This window comes from Camelus bactrianus, chromosome 25 (genome assembly GCF_048773025.1).
Source record: "Camelus bactrianus isolate YW-2024 breed Bactrian camel chromosome 25, ASM4877302v1, whole genome shotgun sequence".
Taxonomy (NCBI): Eukaryota; Metazoa; Chordata; class Mammalia; order Artiodactyla; family Camelidae; genus Camelus; species Camelus bactrianus.
In genome coordinates, this window is record NC_133563.1 from 26,261,781 (window position 1) to 26,289,176 (window position 27,396).

The 27,396-nt window shown below is 42.8% G+C and overlaps 1 protein-coding gene across 12 annotated transcripts in view; it reads right to left on the reverse strand.

The window, feature by feature from the left end:
* The window catches only part of MTSS1 (MTSS I-BAR domain containing 1), a 152,607-nt gene that overhangs the window by 102,263 nt on the left and 22,948 nt on the right, over positions 1-27,396 (reverse strand). For all 12 annotated transcript variants that reach the window (XM_074353039.1, XM_074353041.1, XM_074353033.1 and 9 more), the window contains exon 3: positions 25,697-25,770. In XM_074353039.1, the coding sequence (XP_074209140.1) occupies positions 25,697-25,770 (74 nt within the window). The remainder of the gene's footprint in view (positions 1-25,696; positions 25,771-27,396) is intronic.

Sequence of the window (27,396 nt, forward strand, 5' to 3'; positions counted from 1 at the left end):
GGGTCCTTAGTAAATACTCTAGGCTTTGTGAGCCACTCAGTCCTTGCTCCTCAGCTCTGCCCTGGCCGCACAAAAGTAGCCACAGACCAACGGTGAACAAAAATGAGCTGGCTGTGTTCCAATAAAACTTTATGGACAGACTTTTAAATATGAATTTCACATGAACATTTTACAGCGTCACGAAATTAAATTACTCATTGCATTTTTTCCAATTATTTAAAACAAACATTCTTAGCTCGTGGACCAGCAATAGGCTGGATTTGGCACCCAGGTTATAGTTGGTCAACCCTTTAAATTATTGATGCTAGCTTTTTAGTGATGCAATATACATGATTTTCTCTTTTCTTTCTTTTCGTTTTCTTTCTTTTTTTTTTTTTTTTTTTTTTTTTAGGAGAGGGAGGCTTAGAGGTTTGCATAAAGCAGAACAGAACTAAACTAAGCAAGGGCAGCGTTATAATAGCATATTTCAGAAATAAATCACATACCTCTGTTACATGAATCCCAGGACAGTTTGAAAACTCTTTTAATTACTTCTTGGCAGCGGACTATAAATTTTAAAATGCGCCTGCTTACTTTTAAAAGTTAAACGTTTCACTCCCGTCTCTTCGAAAAAGAAATATTAGTCGTTATTTATATTTTCTGAATCAGATCAGCAGGTACTTCCTAGATGCGTCTGTGTGTGCAGGCCTGGTCTCGCTGCTGGATGTAAAGGACATCAAAATATATTTCTCCTTGAAAGGTCTTTGATCCCCAAGAGCTTTTAGGGGAAGAACTCAGTACGGAAGTGATAGTTGGGGACTGCCCCCTCCCAGACCGTGATCCCAGCTGATCCCTCTTTGATCCACTGCACGCATTTTAGAGACGATTTTCGCCAGGGGTTAGTAGTATATATATTTATAGCAATGAAGTCAGCATGGTCCTGTGGGAACAATTCCAGACTTTAAAATACTGGTTCTGCCACGTAGCTCTGCCACCCTGGAAAAACGAATTAACCTCTCCAAATCCTCTATCCTCCAAGAACAGACATAAAAGCAACTTTCTCAAGTAATCCTGACACTCTGGTGCAGGGCCGGGTAGGCACTAATTCATCCTCTCATTCAACAAAGGTTCAGTGAGCCCCTCCCAAGTACAGGGCCCCAGGAACACAATGAACAAGGCAGACCCAGCCTCCACCACTGTGGAACTTACAGACCAATGGTAACTCGTAGGGTTTTTTGGGGGTTTTTTCCCTTAAAAATAAACATGAAAGCCTAAACCTGTAAATGCTCCTTAACCTGTAAAATGCCTATCTTTCCTTCACTTTCTCTACTTTTAATTCCACTTCGTTCTGGAAATCTGGGAGTGACACCAGCTTTGGAACCTCCCAGATGCAGATCAACACACAATGTCTGTCAAGCACCTGCCATTTCTGCTCTCGAGTGTGATTTCAGGAGACCGCTGGCATTCAATAATTGAAACACCCCTGATTGAGACTATTCTTCAGAAATGCTATAGTCCATGGCAAGTGCTAATTTATGGTTTTGCCAAGGCAAGGTTGGAATCCCATCTCAGGGTAGGCTGCCCCCAAACATGCCGCTTCTGTTTAAGAAATACTTTAAACTGAAGGGATTTGAGAAACAGCAGGTGCAGGAAGGCCTCTCTGACCTCGGAGGGATGTCGGGGAGAATCCAAAGGAATGAGCCTTGCTGTGTTTCCCCCCAGGAAGTACCCTTAGCTCCTGCCCTTTCATCCTATCACAGTTTCCACGACTTTCCACTCTGCATCAAACTTTCTATAAAAACACTCAGGTTGAACCGTTTCTCAGGGTCTTCATTCCACTGTGAAGGCTCTCACATCACATAAAACTTGTATTAAATAGGTTTGTATGCTTTTTCTCTTGTTAATCTGTCTTGGGTCAGTCTAATTTACAGGGGCCCAGGAAAGTAGCGGGAAAAAGACGTTTCTTCCTCCCCTACAGAAGCAAGATTGGTTTGTAAGGGCAAACCATTTGGCTAGCGAGTAAGCCAAGCCTCGCTCCTGCACCTCAACTCAAGTTTGCTCTTTTCACTTAACAAATGGCTTAATCCTCACATCTGCTCTAAGAGGCAGGTATGACCATCATCACTGCCCACGTGTAGAATCTGAAAGTAACTGCACACTATAGAGGGTGTTAAACATTTGAAAACCCATGAGGATCTTAGGCTGTGCCCCCCTCCAATGTTCAGGGTCTAAGCCATGGTTCCTGACCCCGGCTGCACTTAGAGTCCACCTGGGGGCTTTAGAAGATACTGATGCCCAGTCCCCACCTCAGATAGGTTAAATCAGACCATCTGGGAGCGAGGCCCAAGCACTAGGATTTTTTAAAGGCTCCTCTGAACCTTTGGGTAGAGGCTGGAAGGTGACAGTCTATGGACCAAATTCAGCCTGCAAACTCCTACAAATCAGAAGATTTCACATAAAGCCCAGATTCTGGCTGCAGCTACAACTGTGCCATCTAGCATGGTGGCCGTGAGTCACATGTGGCTATCTGAAATTAATTCAATTGAAATAAAATTAGAAATTTGACTCCTCAGTCATATGAGCCTCATTTCAAGTGCTTAATAGCCACGTGTGGCCGCCTTATGGGATGACACAGATACAGGTCATTTCCATCATCACGACGCATTCTACTGGATAGCGCTGTTCATGAAGACCCAAGAATCTAGGCCCACATTCCAACAATACAGCACTGGCCAGGGGGTCACCTGCCTGCTCTAGACAGGGCACACACGTTCTTGTTGGCAGCCTGACTCCATTCATTCATTCACACGACCTGCCCCATGCCTCATACATCATAGCCAAATCTTGCCTAGACATCACACGTGCTATAACGAAACTTGCCCAGGGGCCTGATTAGACAGATTCAAATTCTTTTACCCCTATAGCCTAATTGCATGGGTTTCCTCTCTCCCTGCTTCCTTCCACCCCCTTCTCGGTTTTTGCTACAGTGTTAACCAGGAGGACAAGAGAGTCAACCTGACAAATGACCTACTGGCTTTTGGAGTTGATCTCTGCACGATGAATGTGGACTTGCCCTACATGGTTCCCTGTGCTTTTGGAAGATCAGGTTCATCTCCTGCCAGCCAAGGAAGATGCACGAATATACACTTCAGTATCTATAGAAATGGCCACTTTCTTCTCTGAGGGATAAGTATTAAGGTACATGCATGCATTCTCTCCCATTCTGGATAGTTAGCCCTTCTGGGCTGAAATCCCTGCCTAATCTGCTTCAGAAGCTCTTTCCAGAAGCTGGCCCAGTCTTCTAACTGTGGAACGTGCTCAGACTACGTTGGCTGAACCAAGGAACCAACTGCCATTTGTTCACAACAGGAAATCTGGATGCAGAGCAAAACCCCACAGTATCAGTCAACTCCTAATCCTCATATCCAGGCTCAAAATGAACTTCAGGGAACGTCAATAGAAGATTTGTAGATTGTAAACATCTCAAAATTACACACACATTTGCAACAAGGTCTAGGAGAAAGAGCTTCACTGGGAGAAAATTCATACAACACACTGTACAGGATTTAGCCAGGACTCAACCCAACAGTCACCCTCCAAAAGGGAATTAATCTCACACTCCCACTAGTTTGAGATTAAAATCTCCCCTAACAACTGCCAAGACATTCTTTAAATTCAGTCTTTATTATCCTCTCTAGAACTTTTTTTAGTATCGAGGGTTAGCAAAACAGCAAGTCAGGTTCTGCCGATTGCTATTTATATAGTAAACCCTGGGAAACACACAGGGAAAATGAAGAGTCATATGGGAGTTTCAGTTTTCAGGACATAAAGCATGAAAGACAGAACGGTCCCCTCGGAAGAGATTTTTAAGTGGCAACTTCTTTACCGCTGGCTCAGACCACCGCATTTGGGATGCAGGGCTTCTCCAACGCAGAACCGCTCGAACCCCAGCTCAGGAATCAGGCCCTGAGACAGAGCACCAGGCGAGGCCCAGACTCAGGCGGCCCGGGCAGGGAGGGGGATGAGTCACTTGCAGGAGGCCCTCCCTGCACCAGACATCAACCCTGCAGGGGCCAGAGCCAGCCACCTGCCGCCTCTGCTCTCAGCTAAAAGCCATAAAGGAGGGCCCATGCGGGCTGAGGGCGTGCTGGGAGCGGGGCATTACTCCAAGGTAAAGGTAGGGAGGAGGATTACAAGAAAAAACCGAAGGCTATTTATATGCCACGATAGGGCACTTACCTTCCAGAATCCAATATAACATTTCTATTGTATTAATAGCATATAGTATACCTATTACACTAATAGTATATTATTACAATACTTCTATTATAGTCATCTCTTTGAGAGAACACCCAGGACCTGACCACCAAGGTACTCTTAACAGAGAAACTCAACAACCTGTTACATGGATCGGGGAACATTCACTCGTACCAGACCCAGGGTTTCTACATCTCGATGAAGGGCCCACCCCCTCAGCAAGGCAGGGGAGGCTGCAGGAACATTCACACCCACCCCTGCTGCCTCTCAGGCCACTGCTGCCCTGCATTTATGCTTCCCCCAGTCCTCCTTCCTATGGGAGGAAAGCTAAGACAGGCCACAAAGACCCACGCGGCCAGAGTGGTGGTTTCCTTAAACCACAGGAAAGGAGCTCCTTAATCACATGTAAGCAAGTCAATGATCTATTCAAGGCCACCTGGGGATGCGGTGGCAGAGAGCAGAGCAGAAAGGTTTCTCCACCCCAGAGTACAGGCCAAAGGTCAGGGTTAGAAACAAAAAGGAGGATTATGGTGTTCAGCCTCGTCCCACGTGGAAAGCTGGACTTTGGAATCCTTACACAAACCATGGAGCTCAAAACAACACAGGGAAGCTGCGGCAATCTCTTAAAAAAAAAAAAGCACATGATAAACTCAAGTAACTAACCTTCCACCAGGCATCACCAATCCTCTCAGCAGAGAGAAAGGGCAGCCCCAGGATCCCTGCGTGTGGTTCACATCAGAGAACTTATTTCAGGCATGAAAGGTACTCTTTTGCACCATTCCTGGTTGCTGTTGCGTGTGTGCGTGTGCGTGTGCGTGTGCGTGTGTGTGTGTGTGTGTGTGAGATAAGTATTCAAAATGTCCACACTGAAGGTGTGCCCATCCTGTATACATTTCCTATTGTTTCAATGACAGAGGCAACCTGATCACTGTTTAGTTTAAATCAATACCACCTCCCTCAGAACAATTCTCCATAAAGATGAATTAATATAATCTGCATCCTGTGCACAGCACAGTCCTGTGTACTGGTAAATAGGAGCTCTCCTTATTCATGATAACAGATGGCATTTGAAGGCGACCATGAACCAGGCACACGGTACACATTACACACTCTCAAAGCCTCATCCCTGCAATGCCACACAGGTGCCCCATCAAGTCCAATTTACAGGCAAGAACACTGAGGCACACAGAGGTTAAAACATCTTGCCAAAGGTCACACTGGGGGAAAAAAAAGAAAACAGCACGGACTATGATTTAATCCAAATCAAAGGCTCTTGACCAGCATGCTATGCAACTTCTCAACTCTAACAACGGGGCAGCATTTGCACCAGAATCATTTCCTCTCTTTTCCATTTCCTGCTGCAATGATTTCTGTCGTCGTCTGGATGGGGAACAAAGCTGGGTAGGGAAGCCGTGTATCTATGCGTGTACCCACCACCATCTTCACAGCCTCCCTCGTGATGGGTTCAGCCCTAGGTGCTAACCAGCAGGTCCTGGGGGTAACACACCCTTCAGTGGCAAAGCTACTGGAATCTAGAACCTGCACAGCTGCCCTTCCCTGTGGCCTCCTCACTCCAGGCAAATAATCCCCCAGCGGGCGGGGCCCCATTAGCAGGAGCAGCACAGAGAAGGGACTGAGGCTGCATTCCAGGAGAGTAAGCGCTTGGTTTTGAGCCTCAAAGTGCAGGAAGGCTCTCCGTATAGCCTCAATTCTTACAGGGTAAGAATATAGCAGAAAGGAGGCTGGAGCAGCCAGTCTTGGCCCCTGTGAAGCAGAAGGAAGCCTGGAGTCAGGAAGGGGAGGCCAGGCAGCTGGACTGAGTGCAAAGGGTGAAGTCCGGCTGCGTAGGCCAGGGGCTAAGTGCAAGGCCAGCTCAGCGCAGTGGACTGCAACAGCTTTTAGTCCAGAGAAGAGGAGCAGGGTGGGGAGGGGCAAGGACACAGCAGAATATCTTTCTATGGTGCGTGCGCGCGCACACACACACACACACACACACACACACACACAGCACGTGACTAGCTCCAGGAATGTGAAATAGCATTTCAAGCCAAATTTATACTAAACACAGTCAAAGAAAACCAGAGTTTCTGAAGCTGAATCACACCCTGAAGAAAACAAAACTGGATGGGCTGAAGCAACAGTCAAGATATGGAAGCAACCTAAGTGTCCACCAACAGTTGACTGGATAAAGAAGACGTGACCATATGGTCTTTATTCTTCGGTCCGTTAGTGTGATTGACTGAGTTCCGGATATTGAAAACTCCACGTATCCCTGGGATACCATGATCAAGTGGGATTTATCCCAGGGATACAAGGATTTTTCAATATCCGGAACTCAATCAATCACACTAACACTGAAAAATAAAAACCATATGGTCAGCTCAACAGATGCAGAAAAAGTTTTTGATAAAACTCAACATCCATTTATGATAAAATAATAATCTCCAGAAAGTGGGCACAAAGGGAACATACCTCAACATAATAAAGGTCATATATGACAAGCCCACAGCTAACATCATATTCAATGGTGAAAAGCTGAAAGCATTCCTCTAAGATCAGGAACAAGACAAGGATGCCCACTCTCGCCACTTTAATTCAATATAGTTTTGAAGTCCTAGCCATAGCAATCAAAGAAGATAAAGAAATAAAATAAATCTAAACTGGAAGAAAAGTAGAACTGTCACCGTTTGCAAATGACATGATACTACATGTACAAAATCATAAAGATGCTACCAGAAAACTACTAGAGCTCAGCAGGGAATTCAGCAGGGAATTAAAGGTGCTGGACACAAAAGTAATATACAGAAATCTGTTACATTTCTATGCACTAACAATGGAATATCAGAAAGAGAAATTAAGGAAATAATCCCATTTACCATCACATCATAAAGAATAAAATACCTAGGAATAAATCTACCTAAGGAGATAAAAGAAAGAAAGAAAAAAAAAAAAAGGAGGTAAAAGACCTGTACTCTGAAAACTGTAGACACTGATGAAAGAAACTGAAGATGACACAAGCAGGTGGAAAGATACACCATGTTCTTGGGTTGGAAGAATCAATACTGTTAAAATGACCATACTACCCAAGGCAATCTACATATTCAATGCAATCTCTATTAAGTTACCAATGGCATTTTTTACAGAACTAGAACAAAAAATTTTTTCAAATTTGTATGGAAACACGAAAGACCCTGACTAGCCAAAACAACCCTGAGAAAGAAAAAGAGCTGGAAGAATCATGCTCCCTGACTTCAGGCTGTACTACAAGCTACAGTAATCAAAATAGTGTGGTACTGGCACAAAAACAGAAACACAGATCAATGGAACAGGACAAAAGTCCAGAAATAAACCCACACACTTATGGTCAATTAATCTATGACAACAGAGGCAGGAATATGCAATGGAGAAAAGACAGTCTCTTCAGTAAGTGGTGCTGGGAAAACCGGACAGCGACATGTCAAGAATGAAAACCGAACATTCTCTAACATCATACACAAAAATAAACTCGAAATGGATTGAAGTCCTAAGGTAAGACTGGATACTATAAAGTGCTAGAGGAAAACATAGGCAGAACACCCTCTGACATAAATCACAGCAACATTTTTTTGGATCCAACTCCTAGAGTAACGGAAATGAAAAACAAAAATAAACAAATAGAACCTAGCTAAACTTAAAAGCTTTTGCATAGCAAAGGAAACCATAAACAAAAAGAAAGTATTTTTTGTTTGGAGAAAACATTTCACAAGTGATGCGACTGACAAGGGGTTAATTTCCAAAATATACAAACAGCTCATACAGCTTCATAAACAAACAAACAAACAAACAAAACAAAATGAACAAAGCAATAAAAAAAATGGGCAGAAGACCTAATTAGACATTTCTCCAAAAAGACATACAGATGGCTAATGGGCACGTGAAAAGATGCTCAATATTGTTAATTATTAAGCAAAATGCAAATCAAAACTACAATAAGGTATCACCTCACATCAGTCAGAATGACCATTATTAAAACTCTACAAATAACAAATGCTGGATAGGGTGTGGAGAAAAAGGAACCCTCCTACACTGTTGGTGGGAATGTAAACTGGTTCAGTCACTATGCAGAACAAGTATGGAGATTCCTTAAAAAACTAAAAATAGAGTTACCATATGATCCAGCAATCCCACTCTTGGGCATATATCCAGAGAAAACTCTAATTTGAAAAGATACATGTACCCCAGTGTTCACAGCAGCACTATTTACAATAGCCAAGACATGGAAACAACCTAAATGTCCATTAACAGATGAATGGATAAAGAAGATGTGGTTATAGTTGAACATTATTCATCTATAAAAAAGAATAAAATAATGCCATTTGCAGGAACATGGATGGACCTAGAGATTATTATATAAAGTGACATTAAGTCATACAGAGAAAGACAAATATCATATGATATCACTTATGTGTGGAATCTAAAAATAAGATACAAATGAATTTATTACTGAAGAGAAATAGACTCACAGAGGAAACAAAATTATGGTTACCGAAGGGGAAACTGGGAAGCGGGGTAGACCAGTAGCACTTGCAGCATGGCTGACCATAAATTAGGAGTTTGGGATTAACATATACACATCACTATATATAAAAGGTAAAACAACAAGGACCTATTGTATAGCACAGGGAACTATATTCAGTATCTTGTAATAACCTAATGGAAAAGAATCTATATATATATATAAAACTGAATCAATTTGCTGTACACCTGAAACTAACACAACATTGTTAATTAACTATACTTCAATAAAAATTTTTTTTAAAGCTTAAAGCCTCTGGAATCAGACCCCAGTTCACATCCTGCAGTAGTAGGAACAGAAGCTACCCTGTGAACGTGGTGAGGCCATAGTCAGCGATGGCACACCGTGTGGGCTCAGCATGCAGTGGCTGCCAACACCACGCCTGGCATTTCCATCCCCAGACCAAGAGTGAATTTCAGTTCCTCAGAGGCAACAAGGCTACCTAAGCCTTGGGATTCTCAAGTACCGATTATCTGAACAAATGAAATTTTGCATCTGTCAACAGCGGAACACTTTAAAGAACAGAAATGTTCCTTTGGTTGGCAGCCATGGCCAAAACTTTGACACTTCAAACACATCACAAGAGTAGAAACAGTCGCATTAAAACAAAAATGTTTCATTATATTTTTTTCCCCCAGACAAATGAACTGTAAGCTTTCTTTGCATTCTTTTCAGTTTTTTTTTGTTTGTTTGGTTGGTTGGTTTTTTTAGTATCTGATACCATGGCCATTACAAATCTCTAAAAAGTCTTTGTTGAGCATCAGAATGAGACAGCTGGGATACTGGCATGAGGAAATGTTCAATCTTGCCATTTTGCAAAAGGAATTCATATTCATAATTAATGATGCTTTTGTCTATGCCAGAAAGAAAATCTAGAGGCTCAACTATGCTTAAGTAAATTCTACTCAAGCCAACTGCATGCGATTTTATAAATTACAGAGCAATAGAAAATAGATTTTGTGACTTGTGAGCATAAAGGATGAACAAGGCAGCCATATCTCAAGGAAGAGATGGGGTAAAAATGTTGATTTCTGAAAAGATGGTTCCATTTTCTTTCTCCTCCATAAGAAACAGTAAACAAAAATATTAACATCCTAAGATGTTATGTCACTACTTGTATTTGAAAGATTCAATACCTCTTTGTTCCCAAGTGTGCCCCACATACACCACCAGGTACAAAACCAAGACCACCATTATCAGCCCAAAATGTCAACTAACAATAACCAAGATGGGCAGATAAACTACTCAACAAACTGATGCTCAACAAACTGGCTCTGGTTTAAGAGGCATTTCTATGGAGCTATCAGTTGAGAAAGTAGAAAACCCTTAAAAAAAATACTAGTGAACCATTTCAAAGAAATTATTTTAAAGATACCTTTTCCTATTACATAGCGGTTGAAGAGATTGTACAAAGACAAATCAGTGTTCAAGTAAAAGGTCATTTCAGTCATTCAAAGTTTATTTAGTAATAACTATGTTAGAGGCTAAGGGAATAATGATGAGTAAAACACAAAACACTGCCAGGGTGTTGCCAGAGGCTGGGGACAGACCAGGTGGAGTTGGGGGAGAGGGAAGGGGGAGTTAACTGTTCAATGGGTATGGGTTTTTATCTTTTCATGGTAAAATATACCTAACATAATATTTACCATTATAACCATTTTTGAATTAAGATTTTATTTTTTTTAAAGCAGTTTAAGGTTCACAGGAAAATTGAGAGGGAAATACAGAGATTTCCCACATACTCTCTTTTCCCCCCAAAAGCACAGTCTCCCCGTGTCAACACCTCCCACCAGAGTGGTACATTTATTACAGCTGATAAATTCTATACAGATATATCATTATCACCAGAAGTCCACAGATTTCTGCATTAGTGGTCACTCTTGGTGCTGTATATTCTATGGGTTTGGACAAATATACAAGGACGTGTATCCACATTATGGTCTCACACAAGCGTATTTTCACTGCCCTAAAAATCCTCTGTGCACTATAACCATTTTTAAGGGTATAGAGTTCAGTGGCATTCAAGCCCATTCACACTGTTGTACAACCATCACCCTACCGACCTCCAGAACTCTTTCATCATCCTGGGTCCAGGGCTTAATTCGGGGTGATGAAAGGGCTTCGGAAACAGACAGAGTGGTTGCACAGCAGTGGGGATGTACTAAATGCCACTGAATCATTCACCTTCAAATGGTTAATCTTGTGTTATGTGAATTTCCCTTCGATTTGGGGGAGGTGGGGAAGAAAAAGAACAGTGCCAGGCACATCACCACGGTTACTATTTGTTAATAAATGAACGAGTCCTCACCTCGAGGAAGCTGACGGATTGGTAAGGGAACAGTGACAGGGCAGGAGGAGTCCAGGTTCCGGGCTTGGAGCAAAGCAGGGCAGCTCTTAACCCCTTTGAGGACGGAGAAAAGGGTTCCCAGAGGATGGACTGCTTGAGAGAAACCTTAAAGGATCAGCCAGAGTGTGTGGGGGAGGCGAGGGAGAGGAACTTTCCACACAGGGGAAGGTGACAGATTCCATATCCCTGGGCATGGGGGAGACAACGAAAACACTCAAAATTCATTTAATAAACTGGTAACTGTGTCAAGTGATGGAGCTATTAACTCACTTAACTATAGACATCATTTCCCAATGTGTCATACATATATTTAGTTATCACACTGAACAACTTGAAACAAATCTCACTGTACAACCCTAAATATACACTGTTTTCATTTGTCAATCATACCTCAGTAAAACAGGAAAAACTTTTAAATAAAACATATTATTAAAATCAAAATTCATTCACGTTCCCAATACCCCAAAATCTAATAAGCAGTATAATAAAATAATAATTATCATATGTAATATTTATAATGTAAATATTTATTGATAATAATTATAAGCAAGATAATAAACTATAAGAGTAATAAAACAGTAACAGGGGAATTTGTAAAAGTCAAAAGAAGCCTTTTGGGAGGGAAATCAGTGATCTCAGTGGATCTAGAGGAGGGGAAAAGCTGGGGACGGAGAGGTGGGAGGGGACAGGCAAGCAAATCAGAAAGGGAATCAGAAATGAGTGCTGGGGTAAAACAGGTAACAAGGACCTGCTGTACAGCACAGGGAACTACATTCAATATCTTGTAATAACCTGTAATGGAAAAGAATATACATGTATGTAAACTGAATCACTATGCTGTACACAAGAAACACAACACTGTAAACCAACTATATTTCAATTTAAAAAAAAAGCAGTGCTAGTGTCCAGAAGTGACGGGGGACTCACACTGTTGTTGCACAACCATCACCACTACCACCTCCAGAACTCTTTCATTATCCTGGGCCCGGGGTCTAATTCGGGGTGATGAAAGTGCCTTGGAAGCAGATGAGGGTGGTTATGTGAGCAGAGAACCCGGGAGGGACAGAGGAACGGGTAATCTCGCATCGCAGCTGTTTGGGGTTTTCACAGCCATGATCTCATTGAGCTCCACGGTCACCCTGACAAGCAGGGATGCAGACTCAACTGTCATGTCATGGGTGACAAAACCGAAGTGCGTCCGCTGGGACTGACCCACCAAGGCCACGCGGCTGTGCCAGGGCAGCATGGGCCTGCAGCCAGCCTCCTGACCCAGGCTCAGCCTCTTCAAGCGGGAGGGCAGCTCAGCTAGAACAAAAACTCCAACATTCTGATCAACTCCATCACTGTTCTTATTCAAGTGAATCTTTTGGGGAAAAAAAATAAAACCTATGTATTTCTACCGTGGGAAATGACTTTCTAGTAAAAAAAAGGGAGCAGTCCTTTTTGGTAAGATGTGGACTCTTTGCAAAGTTTTACACACATATCAACATGGTGGTCATTTCCTGAGTGAAACAATGCACGCACCGTCGGATTTCTAACACTGTAACTTAGGAAGCTGTTCACAGCTGCCTCAAGAAAAGGCAGAGCCACAGGTCCATTAAACTGCCACAGAAAAACACCTAAAAGGTGGAGCTCAGTGGTTCTCCATGGGGCCACTTTGCATCCCCCGCCCCGGGGACATTTGGCAACAGTTAGAAACAGTTTGGGTTTTAACTATTCAGGGTTAGAGACCAGTACGCTGCTAAACAGCCTACAATGCACAGGACAGCTCCTCACAGCAAAGAATCATCTAGTCCAAAATATCTCTAGTGAGGAAATTGAGAAACCCTGGTCTAAATTCCCAGGCAATTCTGTCTAAGCAACTGATCACGGAGCCGGGGAGCAAGTGGGGTTGAAGGGCCCTGCACAGCGGATACACATACTCCCGGCTCTGCTGCTTCAAAGCTGTGTGACATTTTAACCAAGGCTCTTCAAGTCACCAACCGGTTTCTCTTGTTTACCAAATGGGATTCCTACCTCCTTCCTCAGTGCCATCAAGCAGCGGAAGGGGCAGCTGAGGTCCTCAGCAGGTTGAGGGCCCTCAGGAGATCCTCAAGGCCGAGGCTGATCTAAGATCTCCGCCGCTTGCGACAGGCAGAGAAGCTCCAAGGTATTTCACTGTTTCCGAATAACACACACTTCTAGCATTTGCTTTATACAAACACATTTGGAAAAACAAACACCAGAGCACAAAGGCACTCATCTAACAAGGTTGGAGGCAATTTTATTATCCTTCAATCTCATGAAACAAGAGTCGGCTGATGGGCAGGGGAACCTGGTGCTGGGGGTTGCCACGTCTCCCACATAGACCTGTTGTAAGTCCACCTGTGGCTGGTGACCAAAAGGACCACCACCACCCTGGGGGGCCAGTGGGTATGTTTACCTGGCCCATTTCCAGAACAAGCAACATATCTTGCACTTGGCTTTCAATCATATTATCCAAATGAAGTACCACTCTCACAATCAGCATTGCCTTTGAACAAGCACAGATGGCACCCACGTGCTTAAATGGCAGATCGAGGGCTACAATTCGGGCGAGCTCTCCAGGCTCTCCGATCTCGTTCTCGGGTGGGTTCTGAGAAAGAGAGGGCAGTAAACGGAGGATGGCGGACACACGCCATCAGCCGGTCTTTTGTCAGCTGCCGAGCCGTTGGGACAAACTAAACGGGCTCAATCAGAGTCAGTGGTAATAAAGCTCCTGTGGGCCCTGAACGCCCGTCATCCCCAAAGAGAAGCCTGTGGGGTCAGCAGCACAGGAAGAAGGTTTCATCTTCACTATCTCCTCCACAATTCCTTTGTATTTTTATCAGGTATCTAGGACCACCCTTAGGGAACTGCACTGCTCCATTACTGACAATCACATTAAAACGGTACATTTTAAAGATCTCTCCCTGCCTTCGCTGAAACCGTATTTTCTCTTTATTCATAATCACTCGGCTTTCTCCCCCTCTCCTAATTTCACAGGGGGTGAGGGGAAGAAGCAGCATTGTAGCGAGCTGTGAAATGCACTCAAATGCATCTCTAAAGGAAAGCACCACCCAGCGGCTCCGATATTGGTTTCCATGGTAACCAGGGTCCCTGGGCCCTAGCACTCACAGCAGGAAATGCTGCAGATTTCCACAGCAGTATCTTTTACTAGACCTAAGATGTCCCATGGCAATTTTAAACATCTGGGAATCAAAAAAAAAAAAAAAAAACAAACAAACTCTGTGTGTGTGTGTCTCTACCCACATGCAGATATTATTCACAAAACTAAGACAATGTGGATGAAAGAAGCCTAATTGTTCTTATAACTATGCTTGTGTCAAACATACCAAATGATTAAAATATCAGCAAAACAACCTGTCTCTCTCTCTCACACACACGCACACATACACAGAGGTCTAAAAGAAAACGAAACCATCTTCCACAGAAAAAGAACGTACCATAACAGCAGTGGAAGACTGCTTTGGAAAACCAGACACCCAAGGACTCTGTATAAACAAACAAGCCAACAAAAATCCTGACTAACAATCATCAACTGAAAACCCGGAACACAGCTTTTTCCCCATAGCTCGTATTCTTTTCTACTTGAATGCTGTCACCCTTAAAGCAGAGGCAAAGTGAACAACCGGTTGGCCAGGCAGCTTTCAGGGGGAATCACAGGACAGAAAGCCCCACCCTAGGCTCCTCACTGTCCCCCACTGTGAGCTGAGTGGCCTCGTGCAAGTGACTTCACCTTACAGAGACTCAGTTTGCCCTGTAAAATGAAAACGCTGTACTAGGTACTAGATGGTCTATAAGAGAAAAACTCTCTACCGCCTAAAAATGAAAGACCGGAGCATTATGCTAAACAAGACAAAACGAAGCAACACACCTCCAGGTGATTTTCACGTCAGGCCACAGCTATGTTACCAAACGCAATGGATAAAAATCAAGTTTCTTTAAAATGTACTGAGAGAATTCACTGCCAAATTCTTGGTGATGGAAGACCTTTTGAATATTCTTTACTTTCCCTCTTCTCTGAGCCAGTTCCCAATACCACGGTTTTCCCACCGCAGAGCACACGTGCACAGCCAAAGTGGAAATTTCAGTTCAAAGTAGTTTTCACATTTCATGCATGTTCTCAGGCTGGGGCTTTATCAGAGCAGAAAGGAGGCAGCTAAACAATCAGGCAGAATAGACTTAGAGCCTAGAAAAATACTAGTTTGACAATTTCAAGTGTCTTCAAGTTCACGTTTACACTCCACACGGTTATTTTTATCCGAGCGAGGCAGAACCAACCAAGTTCACAACTCTATGGCAAATGATCTTCCACAAGCAAGCACTGTTAAAAAGAAAAAAAAAAAAATTGCCTCATCTGGATGAATGCAAATAATTGCACTTTTTCATGAATGCTAATTTGTATTTTACCAAAAGTGACTATGGTGTGTTTGCGTGTGTGTGGCAGCAGGACGGGGTGGAGGGGTATATTAGTTATTTTAAGCCAAAACAAAAAGCAAGGTGAAAGAGCTAGGATGGGGAGGAAGGTGGGAAGGAGACGGTGGGAGAGCCCCCCCTTGCTTGTGTACAAAACGCAGACAGCCCTGCAAGCAAGCAGCTGGAAGGACGGAGCTGCTGAGTAAACCCATTCATTATGTAAATTGCCTAACGACACAAATAACCGTGCTGCACACAGAGCGACCCAGTCACCCAGAAAAACACGCATCCCCTCCACACTCGGACCTTCCTCCCCACCGCCGCCGCTACCACTGTCACCGCGTAATTCACCAGCATTTATGAAGGCTGCCGAGGATATTCAGAACAGCACTCATCATAATTCAAGCATCACCATGGAAAATAAGGGAAAAGGGGGAAACACTATCGACTTGAGTGGGAGCAAATGCTCCTCTTGGTTGGTGGGAGGACAAGCCTTAATGGGACAAACGTGCTGGAGTGTGGGATTCTTACATCCTAGCTCTCCCTGGTGCAGGATTTTAGGATTCTGGTGACATCCTCCTCAGGACACCCAGGATATGCTTCCGTAAAGGTGACACTCAAGTTAGTGCCTTTCAAGCTAACGTTCAACAACCACTCAAGTGTCATTTCAGGAAGATGCAGTGAAAAGCCAAACACCACACAGGCAGGACACTGGCTAGCCAGGAGGAAACACCCCTTCTCTGGCAACTGTTGCTACCCAACCAAAGAACAGCAGTAACAGACCACTTGTAGAGGGGGAACGGCGCTGTTGTCAGGGATCAGTTTTAACATCAAGAAAAGATCAATGGGATTGGAAAGGAGGGATTTTCATTCCAGCACCAGTGATACTCGATTCATGATTCCAAACCTGGAATACACAAATCTGCCCATCAAATTAATGGAATATATACACCCCTAAATTTGCCCATCAAATTAATGGAATATGTGTACGTTCCTAATTCCTTTAACCCAAAAAAGAAAGGGAAAAAACAGAAAAGATTTTTTAAATTTTGAAATAAAAATACTCAACAAACATATGAATTTCTTTATTATTTCTAGTCTTTACCTATACCGTGATTTGTAAAAAAAAAAAAAAAAAGAAAAATGTTTAAAATACACATGCCACCCTAGTGTGCTAGACAACACCAAGTCTGAGTTTCCTATCAAGCAAACCAAAAAGTAATCGCGTTTTTAAAAATGGAAAATGGTAAGACAAAGTTCACACTCACAGGACCATTTTTTAGAAGTTGTATTATCCTAACCACAATATGTAGGATTAAGAACATTGTGCTAATGCGTGAAAAGTACTCAAGGTCTATCAGAGTAGAAAAACACCAAAATAATGAAACCCAAAGCAGAATGCACATTTATGAGCTCATTTAAAAAGGCATTTTTTAATGTCACCCGTTACTAGGTCAATGATAGCTCCAAAAATCTCTGCAGAGGAGATGGAGATTTTATATCTTGAAGTATATTTACATAATAGGCATAGAGTTTTTAGCTAGGTTACATATCATTAGAAATAGCAGTAATTTACAAAAATCTTGTTTTCATACTTCACGTAAGACTGAGACTACCTAGGTGTTCAACATAAAAATAGATGTCCATACTTACACAGATACCATTCAAATTTGGGAGTGGCTTGAGGGGCTGAAGGAAGTTGCTAAGTCTACCCTAAAGCTATCCCAGGTTTTGGTCCCACCACCGCCCTCAGCAAAGTTGTAAATACATCAGAGATGAGCTATGCATAGAAACCAGTTGTCCTGGAACAGAGGATTTGTCTGTCATTTTAGGTGAGAATCTTCTAAGACCAAGTCCAACACTTCAACTCTTTCAGCTAACAACATACATACCTACCTACATGCATATATATAAAACGTTACATACACACAGGTTGTTATATACGTTATTACAGATATTGGTTGTGTGTGTGTACAGACACATATGCACGCATCTTCATTGAAAGGATTACAGCTATCGAGCCCAATTAACAAAAGGCTATTTGACACAACCGAGCATTAAAGTCGTTCTTTGCATTCATCATGGTTAAGAATATTTACAAATGGTGAATACATCCCAGTGAGGAGGTTAAGCCATTCTCAGACGTCTCTGAGCCCATTTATTGTTCAACACTAGGTGAATTTTTGACAAGTCTACATAGCCCAGTAATGTGGATTCACTTGGCCAATTTATTTCAAATAAAGGAGATAAACCAACAGCAATCACCATCTGCAGGTTCATGAAAATTCCTTAAATGTAGCTTGAAGGGGCCAACAAGCAAAAGGCTGACCTGTCCTAAAGCTAGACTTCATCACAAAACAGTTTTCTCAAGCTTGTCCCCGTTCCTGTTTCCATAAGGAGCCTTTCTGGACACTTTTTTTTTTCCTAATCGCCTCCCTCCTCAGAAAATGTTAATTCCACAGATGGATGTGTGTCCAGATATGTACTGTGTGCATATCTGTGCCTGATACGTAAAAAGAGTAAGATCCCTTCCCTCCTCAAGAACCAATTTTCACCCCCTCTGGAACCATATCTTCTCCATTGAGAATGCATGCAACAGACAAACTGCAAAAAGAAAGGGGAAGCATTTACTGTTGGGAATTATTATTATTCACATGTACCTAACACCTCGCCCCCTACCCCATCCGCAACATGCCTGTCTAAACCCCTGTCCCACCCACTGGCCAAATGCCTCACAAAAACCATCTCTTTGCATTCCCAGAGCCCTAGGTACATAGTAAGCCCTCAAAAAGCCTTCTGATATAAAACAGAATAAATCATATGATTCATAAAATAACACATTTACCATAAGCAGAACAAGCCTTTCTTTGTAGGAACTCTTATACTCCTTAAACCCATGCTGTGCCATGCGGTAGCCACTAGGAATACATGGCTGTTTAAATTAAAATTGAAGTTCATTAAAATTTAAGAATTAGAAATTCAGTTCCTCAGTTAGACTAGCCCCACGTCAAGCGCTCAGTAACCACAGGTGCTCGTGGCTACCATAGTGGACAGAGAAAATGCAGGACATTTCCATCATCACAGAAAATTCTGTCCCAGTCTAAAAGCTCCATAAAGCCAGGACTGCACTGGGTTCACTCACCACCAAGGTACACACAGGACGTTTCATGTCCTGGCAAAAACAACACAGTTCAAAGGAAACAAACAAAAAGGAATATGGGAGGAAAGGTAGCTTTGTCCCAGCCCAGCCAATTTCCCACGTTAACCAACTACAAATACACCTATTTTTCGTAGCTTTGTTCTTACTCGCTCCCCACACCCACCTACAATACAGCAATGTGGATTCTCAAAATGTCACTACCAGCAGGGTAAAATTGGCTTTGGGCATCCTCAGAATAACTCATGTGAATCAAAATTAAGAGGTCAAGTTCAAAATCTCGAATATGAAAGGCAGCATAGAGTTTCTAGGACATTGTCAATACAGCATGCCTAGATTCATGTTTAAAAATATTAGAGAATCCAGTTGCTGGTCCAGCCACTCTTCAAGTAAGCTGTGAAGGGCTTCACTTTATCCATTTTTACTTAACAAATCAGCAGTTTCCTGGGCATCTATGATGTGCCGAGGCTCCAGGAAATCACAGCTAAGGTGCCCCCATGACAACCATACACAGGCTCTAAGTAAAAATCACTGCCAGCCAGTTTTCCACAAAACTTGGAGGCTCCAGATGCTTTCCTTTTGCCCCCATTATCTATAAAGCCTCAGTTGGAAGAAGAGGACCATCAGAAAAATTAATACACTGTCCTTGAATCTCAAAACAATAAGCGTGGCTCCTAAAGAAAAATTACAACTGAGCTTGTTTCTCAAACACTCGTGGTTCTCTCCTCCTGTAAGAATGGTAAGAACAATAACCAAAACTAACTAAGGACCCTGAATTGGTCTATCCGAGTACAAAACCAGTTTATTGACTTACGGACCCATCTATAGATTAGCAGGTGGCAGTTGCATGCCATTTTATTTTTAATTGAATGAATGAACATGTCCATGTTTCTTTAAGGTCATCCTCAAAGAATAAGCAGTTCCAGGCCTACAAGAAAGGTTTTTTTTAATAACCTTTTTCAAATAATTTTTTTTTTCCGGTATGTGGTTAAGTAGCTTCCTAGGTAGAAATCAGACTAATTACATGAGAGAGTTCAGGACTTGAAGACCAAAGTTAATCCAGAAGGCAAGGGCCAGTGAAGTTTCAACTAAACAAGCTGGTTAAAATAAAACTTAGGGGCAAACAAGACCAGTCTGGCTGCCTCTTAGAAACTCCTTCCTGGCACCTCCTCCCCTAAAAGGGAAGATGCCTCCCCTCCCCCTGACCCCAGACAAGAGCCTTTCACCCACCTGCCCCCTTCCTGTGACCTCACCATGGATTTGCCGAGCCCTCTGCAGCTACAGTGAAATATGAAGTCACACATTCTAAAGACTCAACCTCAGAGTGGGGTCGACCACGATTTGAATTCTCAACTCCCAAGTGAAATCTGGCCAAAGACCCCATCGCACCAGCCTCCTTTCCCTGGAGACGACAGCCTTATTCACCTAGATCCACCGAAGGCTGTATTCAAACGTTGTCTGCACCCTGCTAAACAGCAGAAACACTAGCATTTGGGTGTCTGGGTTGCTCAGAGAGGAGCTGGGCGCAGGCCCTGTCCTGGAGGTGCCTGAAGCTAGAGGGGAAGATGGTGACAACACAGAGAGGCAAACACGCCAGCAGAGGAACTTGCCTCGGAGGCCTGAGACAGGATTTTCCCTGGGGACAGGGGAGGGGGCGGTGGGGGCAGGAGTGGCACAGGTGACGTGGCTCTCACACTGGCTCTTGGAAGACAAGCCCAAGATCTTCAAAGCACCTAAAGGGGGTGGAGAGGAGGTGGCCTAGGAAGGGCAATCCAGGTCTGGAATGCACACAGGCAAGAAGAAAGGGGTCAGAGGTTTTAAGGGATTCAGGGAGCAATTTTTTGTGGGTGGAACTGCCGGCACAGGCGGAGATGTCACTGGACAGGTGGGGTGACAGCAAGATGGCAAAAGGCCTTACTCTCCAGGAGGACTTGAAAAATCTGGGATTCCCAAGCCCCACCCAATTATTCTGACACCAGAGGCATAAGGACCCTGAAATCTGTCCTTTAAAACAAGCTTCCTGGGTGATTAGGATCCACACAGCCGGATGAGGAAAGCACGGCTTTTAACAAACTCCGTGTCAAAAACGTAACATGTTTTTAAGAACCGAGACTGCTGCATTCAGTGTAAGCCGTAGAGATTTCCTTCATCAGTGCACAGGACCCTGGCAATCCAGGCTCAGTGATTAAAGTACACCTCTGACCTTCTGGACCCGACAGCTGGTCTACAAGTTCCAGCTTCTAGCTGCCCTCCTTGAGCACATGCTGCGGGTCTCTCCTAACCCTGTTTCTCCCCTAACCTTCACCCTCCGTTGTCCTCTGCTTCACTCTGCTTCCTTCCACTCCCTCTGTCTCCAGGGCAAAAGCTGGAAACACTAAATGGAATATAGAAAAGAAAATTTAGACTGCTTGACTTCATTAGTATTTTATGCATTTAACAGGGCCAAAAGGAGATCTTAAATTGACTACTGGAGCCAAAAGAGGTAACTTGCAACCATCTAGGACCCTACGTTCTGGGAAAGCCCCTTTTAACAAGTGGGGTAATTTAAGCCCAGAGAAGTGAAATAAAGTGACTCAGGGTCACAGAGCTGGCAGAACAGAAGACAAACCCAGGCATCTCAGCTCCCTGTCTGGTCGTTACTCCAAGGTGCTACATAATTTTTGTTCAGTGCTTTTAGGATCAAGTAACTTTAAAAGCAAATTTAAGTTCATACTAGATCCAGGAGCTCTTTACAAGAGGAATCATAATTTAATGGTTAAAATCTAGACTCTGGGCCAGGCTGCGGTTTCCCCACTTCTAGCCGTGTGACCTTGGTAGGTTTAGGTAAACTCTCCTGGCGCAGATTTCATCATCTAGAATGGAGATCACGAGCACCGAGCATTGACCTCTTAGGGCTGCTGTGAGAACAAAAAGGCCCAATCCATGAAAAGAACGTAAGCCAGAGCACCACCCGCGTTACGTATTCAATAGAGGTGATTACAGCTGGGGATTCATGTCCTTCCTTTTTTCAATCTCCAACTCCTCACTCTGGGTTTGGTGTAACGTCATCTAAACATCCCAGAGATGGCTTTTCAAAACTATAAAGTAATTACAGAGGCACACCGAGGCAGCCAAAAATGAAAGTCACACTGCGCTATGCTCTTCAAAAGCCCTTGCTGACACAAGCAAATGATGCAGTGGCCACGAAGGGCCAGTGCTGACTAAGACGGAGCGTTTCATCAGCTCCACACCCTGCTCTTCCAGTGAAAGGGGGCAAGGCCCTGGTGTGCACAAGGGCGCATGCTCACAGGTGCAGCTACACCCCAGTATGGACCGCCGAGGATCAAGAAACCTCCCCCATCTTTGTTCCTTTTCTTTTCTCCTTTTTAAAAGTAACGCAGACAAGCACATGCCAGTCAATTCAAACACTTCTCAGCTCCTGTGACAGCCCATGTGCTGGTCCGTTGTGGACACAAAGAAAATGGAGACCCTCCCAAAGCCGGGCACCCTCTGTACACCTAACGCCTAGACATGAATTCTTTGTACCTAATAACACAGAAACAGGTGTACTTCCACACTGAACACCAATTGTATATTCATTTCAGGGTGCAGAAATCCACAAAATATGGCACTGTTTTGTATTATGGTGCTGATTAACTCTTAAATTCCATTACGGTTTAATTATTAACCTAAACATACACATTATAACAGCGACTTATGCCTTTTTGTTAAAAAATAAATTAGAGTTCTAACCTATTTCTACATTCTACTTAATAGGTATAGGACTAAATTGATTTTGCTCTTATAATGACTAGCTTTAGAAGATTTTCCTAAATGAATTCTATTAAGAGCTAGTGCAAAATATTTGCTAAAAAGGACAAAGACTTTTTGGAGCTGTTTCCTTTGGGAAACAATATGGAATGCTAATATTCTGGAAACCAGAGACCTGTTGGCTTGGGATTCTGGATGCTTGCCCCAAAGAGATGCACATAAGTATAACTGCTATTCTTTTATCTTACTTCCAGCAAGAAAGACTCGAAAAATACTACATCTAAAGGCTCTAAGGAAGAGACTGGACTTTCCATCGAGGGAAGATACTGAACTACAAACTGTAATAGTTATATCCTGTAATGACTGTTAAGCCCAAACCCATTTGCTGCTGACAAAAAGCATTCTCTAGATTCATTGTTTCCTTGGAGAAGCATATACCATTCAAAATAGATTACCCATAGATCTCCAAAAGAATGCATACATGGGCATTAACTGCAGCGTAGCTTGTCATAGTAAATAAATGGAGATAATCCATATACCCCTCAATAGAAGACTGATTAAATCGTGTTCCAGACAGTGAAGTTCCATTTAGCTGCGAGAAAGAATGAAGTCAATTGCTAGGTACCAACCTAAAAAGAGAATCGTCAGATACTGTGGAGTAAAACCCCAGGCATAATGTTTCCTATGGACTATCTTTTGAAAAAAATAATCTTATGAATATACCTTATTCCATATATCATTCTATATACTGCTCTGTGACTAGTTTCTCTCCCAGATGTGTGCAAAAAAGTCAACAAATGACAGTACCCCCAATCCCTGCAAGGGGTGCTGGGTACATTTGATTTTATCTACCTTGGGCCATGAATTTTTTTTTGTTTTAACTAAAGAGTATAGTTTACATTTTTCAATTGTTATGTAAAAGTTCACTTAATAAAAATAATTTCAGATGCTTAGTGAACATACAGGATGTGTTTCTCTCTTGTCATCTCCATAAAATATACCTTCTTTGTATCAACCATACATTTGTTTTTTAGGTCTTGTGAGAGTTCTCACACTCCCACACTGAGCAGAAAGTTATTTCCCCCGCCCCCTGCCCACCGCCAGTGCGTATGGATTCTAGACAACTCAAGATGTAAAGTATTCTGGAATTGCTAAAAATGACCTGAAATTCAATGGTTTAAATATATATCAAAGGAGAGATCTGTTCACTGTGATATTACTTGTCTTTTGTTAAATGACCTCCAAACTCCTCTACCTCCACCCAAACCACAGAGAGACTATTCTGTTTTCTTTTCCCACAAATAATTGTTTTTCCTCCCTTGGACCATGAGAACTTGCAGGCCTTCCAGTTTCCCACCAAGAACCACTCTGGGGAGCAGCTTCTGCAAAAACCCAGGTTCCCATTGCAAGAAATTATGGACAGTCAGAGGATGCCTTTCTATTCCATCCTTTAGGTTCCATCCAATAATTAAACATTAAAATATAAACTTGCGAATCCCGGAGCCTCAAAAATGCACCACCAGATACATACGTTCTTTAAAATAGCAGAGCAACTCTACTGAGAAAGATATATTCTGATGGTTGTTCTAGAAAGACATGAATACAACTGACAAGTCTACTTCCACTGCAGTAGAAGCAATTCTGTAAAACAGACCCCATAACACTGACAGCAGTGAACACCGGCATGAATGTACTATTCTTCTTTACACTTGTATATTCTAAAGATTCCATAACACATAGAAACCATGGGAAAAAATTTTTAAAGGGCTTTAAAAAGATACTGTTTAAGACCCATGTCAAGCTGACAAACCAGATGAAGAAGCCAATGCTCTGATGTCTCCGTCACATTCTCCCAGGGAACCTTTTGAAACACTGTTGGCATCTTGGAAATGAGGAGATATATTACCTCTCCTGGGAGAACCTGGACTCCCTGAGCTGAGTTAATTGCTCACTTTTCCCTATTCCCCTAGTATTCTGTTCTACCATGATTATCATAGCAAACATATTATTTCTGCACTGAAATTCTTTATTTGCATGTAGCACCCACCCTCCACTGCCAACTGCAACCTCCTCCAGGACATGGAGAGTAACATACTGATTCATGTGGCCCCATGACAGTGCCTGAAATATTAGCAGTTTTCAAGTTTCCTGAATGAGAAACGCCCTCACTGTAAATTCATTTGAATGTTTAATTAAGCATCTATGGTAAATGGGTATCAACTGAAACCCAGTGGAGGTACATACCCATCATGGGCTTCAGGAAGCGTCACTCTTGCATGATTGGCAGCAATCCCCAACACTGGCCCCCAACACCCACATTTTCCAATGTCACCATGACATGACATGACATGACAATGACAAGAACAGGCACATAGCTATCAGTACACAAGCAGACCCAGAAAAAAGGCAAAAAAGAGGCAGAAGAGATTTCCTATCTGGGAATGAAAAGGGAAGCACCCCTCTCTGAATGAGGGTCTCTATGTTATGAGTCATGTCATATTTTTAACGATGGTGCTGGGGAGAGAGGTATCAATTTTCTTCTCTACACTGTTCATGTGTTATGAATATTCTTTTTATGATTCAATAGTCACTGAAACCATTACAAATTTTCAAAAGATTTCCCTTTGTTCACTGATGTAATAGACATACTTCAAACACCTACTATGTCCCAGGTACTGCGTTTTGGGAGGGTTCAGACATGTGTAAGTCACAGTCTATACCTCAGGGGTCTGCAGTCCAACGTGGGAGACACAGAAACAGATACGACACAACAGGACACCACTTATAAAAGGTTTCCTTGTTTTCTGGGCACCCAGAGAAAGTGGTCTAAGAAATCGTTCCCACTGCTTCTCAGCCCACAAGGGAACAAAGAAAACCTTAAGGCAACATGTGTGAGGAGGGAAAAACAAACTGCATCCAAACGCACAGGTCAAGACATCATTAAAAGTGATCACGAAAACATATCAAGCCATCTCAGGTATCAACAGTGGTTCCTTTTGTTTTATTTTTCACTCTTCTTGTGCGCTTGATTGTGGGGAGAGTGATTTGCAACTTTTACTGCGTGGAATCCCACAGTGTTAAAAAAATGTATTTTAAAATATGAGTCAGCTAAGCTCTGATAACTTAAGCTCTATCTTCTTGTGAAGCCACCCAAGGGTAAGAGCCCACACACTGAATGCAGTTAAGGCTTGAAGCCATCCCTCCATCTGCTTACCACGTGTGTTGGTAGCCATGTCAGCCACTTTCTGAAAGGCATCCAAGAAGGCAGCTGCTGCTACTACTGTTGTCCTGAAACGCAAGCAGATAACAAAAGCATGAGGACTGGCTCACACTAGCAAATGCACAACAACAAGAGGGCTGGGACCTCTGCTGAGGACTGAAAGGAACCCTCCTGGAGACACAAATCAACTGAATGTGGACAACTGTTGGCTTGGTGGAGGGTGGGGGTGATTAAGTTTATTTATTTTTATTTATTTATTACTTATTAGTTGATGGAGGTACTGGGGATTGAACCTAGGACCTCGTACATGCTAGGTACTCACTCTACCACCAAGCTATGTCCTGCCCCTGGACCCATTTTATTCTTAAGATGACTTTCTCCTTCTTACATTAGCTCCCTCCCTCAAAAAGGTCCAGCTGGTGCAGTGCCAGATAGGAATGCTATCAACTCTTCCCATCCCATTCCACCTGATAGTACAAAATCATTACCAGGCAAATTTTCACAAAGGAGGAAAAGACAAGTGTTCCTACCCAAAAGAAAAACACTCTTAAAAAATACACATGGTGCAGGTGAAAGTAATTTTAGACTGAGAAAACAACGTACCTGCATGGATTGGGAGGAGGAATCTTGGAGAGAGATCGTCTAGTTCAACCAACTCATTTTAGAAATGAGAAAACTGGGGCCACAACTACAAAGTGATTTTCAGGATCACTAGTTCACAGCAGGACTGAGACTAGGAGGCCAGCATGACTTACAGTCCTGGGTTCATCCCACTACAAGATCCTAGCTATGTGACTTTCCCCCTCTAAATCATAATTACAGTGAAACCGAGATAAGATTTTTTTCAATCTTAGAATGCTGTCTCAACACTATCCTCTGAATTCCTAAAAGCTGAAAACAAGGAAGAGTTTCTACACTCATTTGTTGTCCTAGAAGTTATTTTGAATTCTTCACATCCTCTTGAGCACTCTGTGGCCTAATGGTTCCTAGAGTCGTGGTCCAAGATGTCATTCAATGACGTGTCAGCACCACAGGACCCTGAGTACCTGAGAAGAAGCCAGCCAGCCTTGGGCTTGCTCACAAGAACTTCACAGTGAAGCTTCGAGCCTGATGCTAATTTCCAAGTATTTCACACATGAATCCAGTCCTTACTGAGCATTTCTAACAATGCAAAGTTGCTGAAAAAAGATGAGAATAAAGACTACAAAGAAAGGAGAAAAAAGAAATGCCCTTTGAACATAAGCAACAGTGGCTGTGAAACAAAAATCCCTGGAAGATGCTGTGGGGGGTCTCCAGGAAAACCTGGGCAACAGTGCCCTGAAGCCAAACTTGAAAACAAGGCCTGATATTTTCCAGTAGAGCAAGAAAACATTCCGCTCAAATGAAAAAAAAAAAAAAAAAAAAAGACATTATGCCAGACACATTAAACAACCCCCCCCCAAAAAAACCCTACTACTTCAAAGCATATTTCTTAAAGAGCTGGCATCAACTGCAAATCGTGGAAAGATTAGCTTTATCAGACACCCTGGGATTTACAAATGGCTCATTCCGATTTACAATTACTATCTGACAGGGCAGCTGGATTTATTCGCATTCAAGTCAAGGCCGGTCTTCCAAATGGAACGAGCCAGCTGTAGGGGTGCCTTGAGTATGACTCGGGCACCAGGGCTCTTGTGACAATGAGAACCATGGTT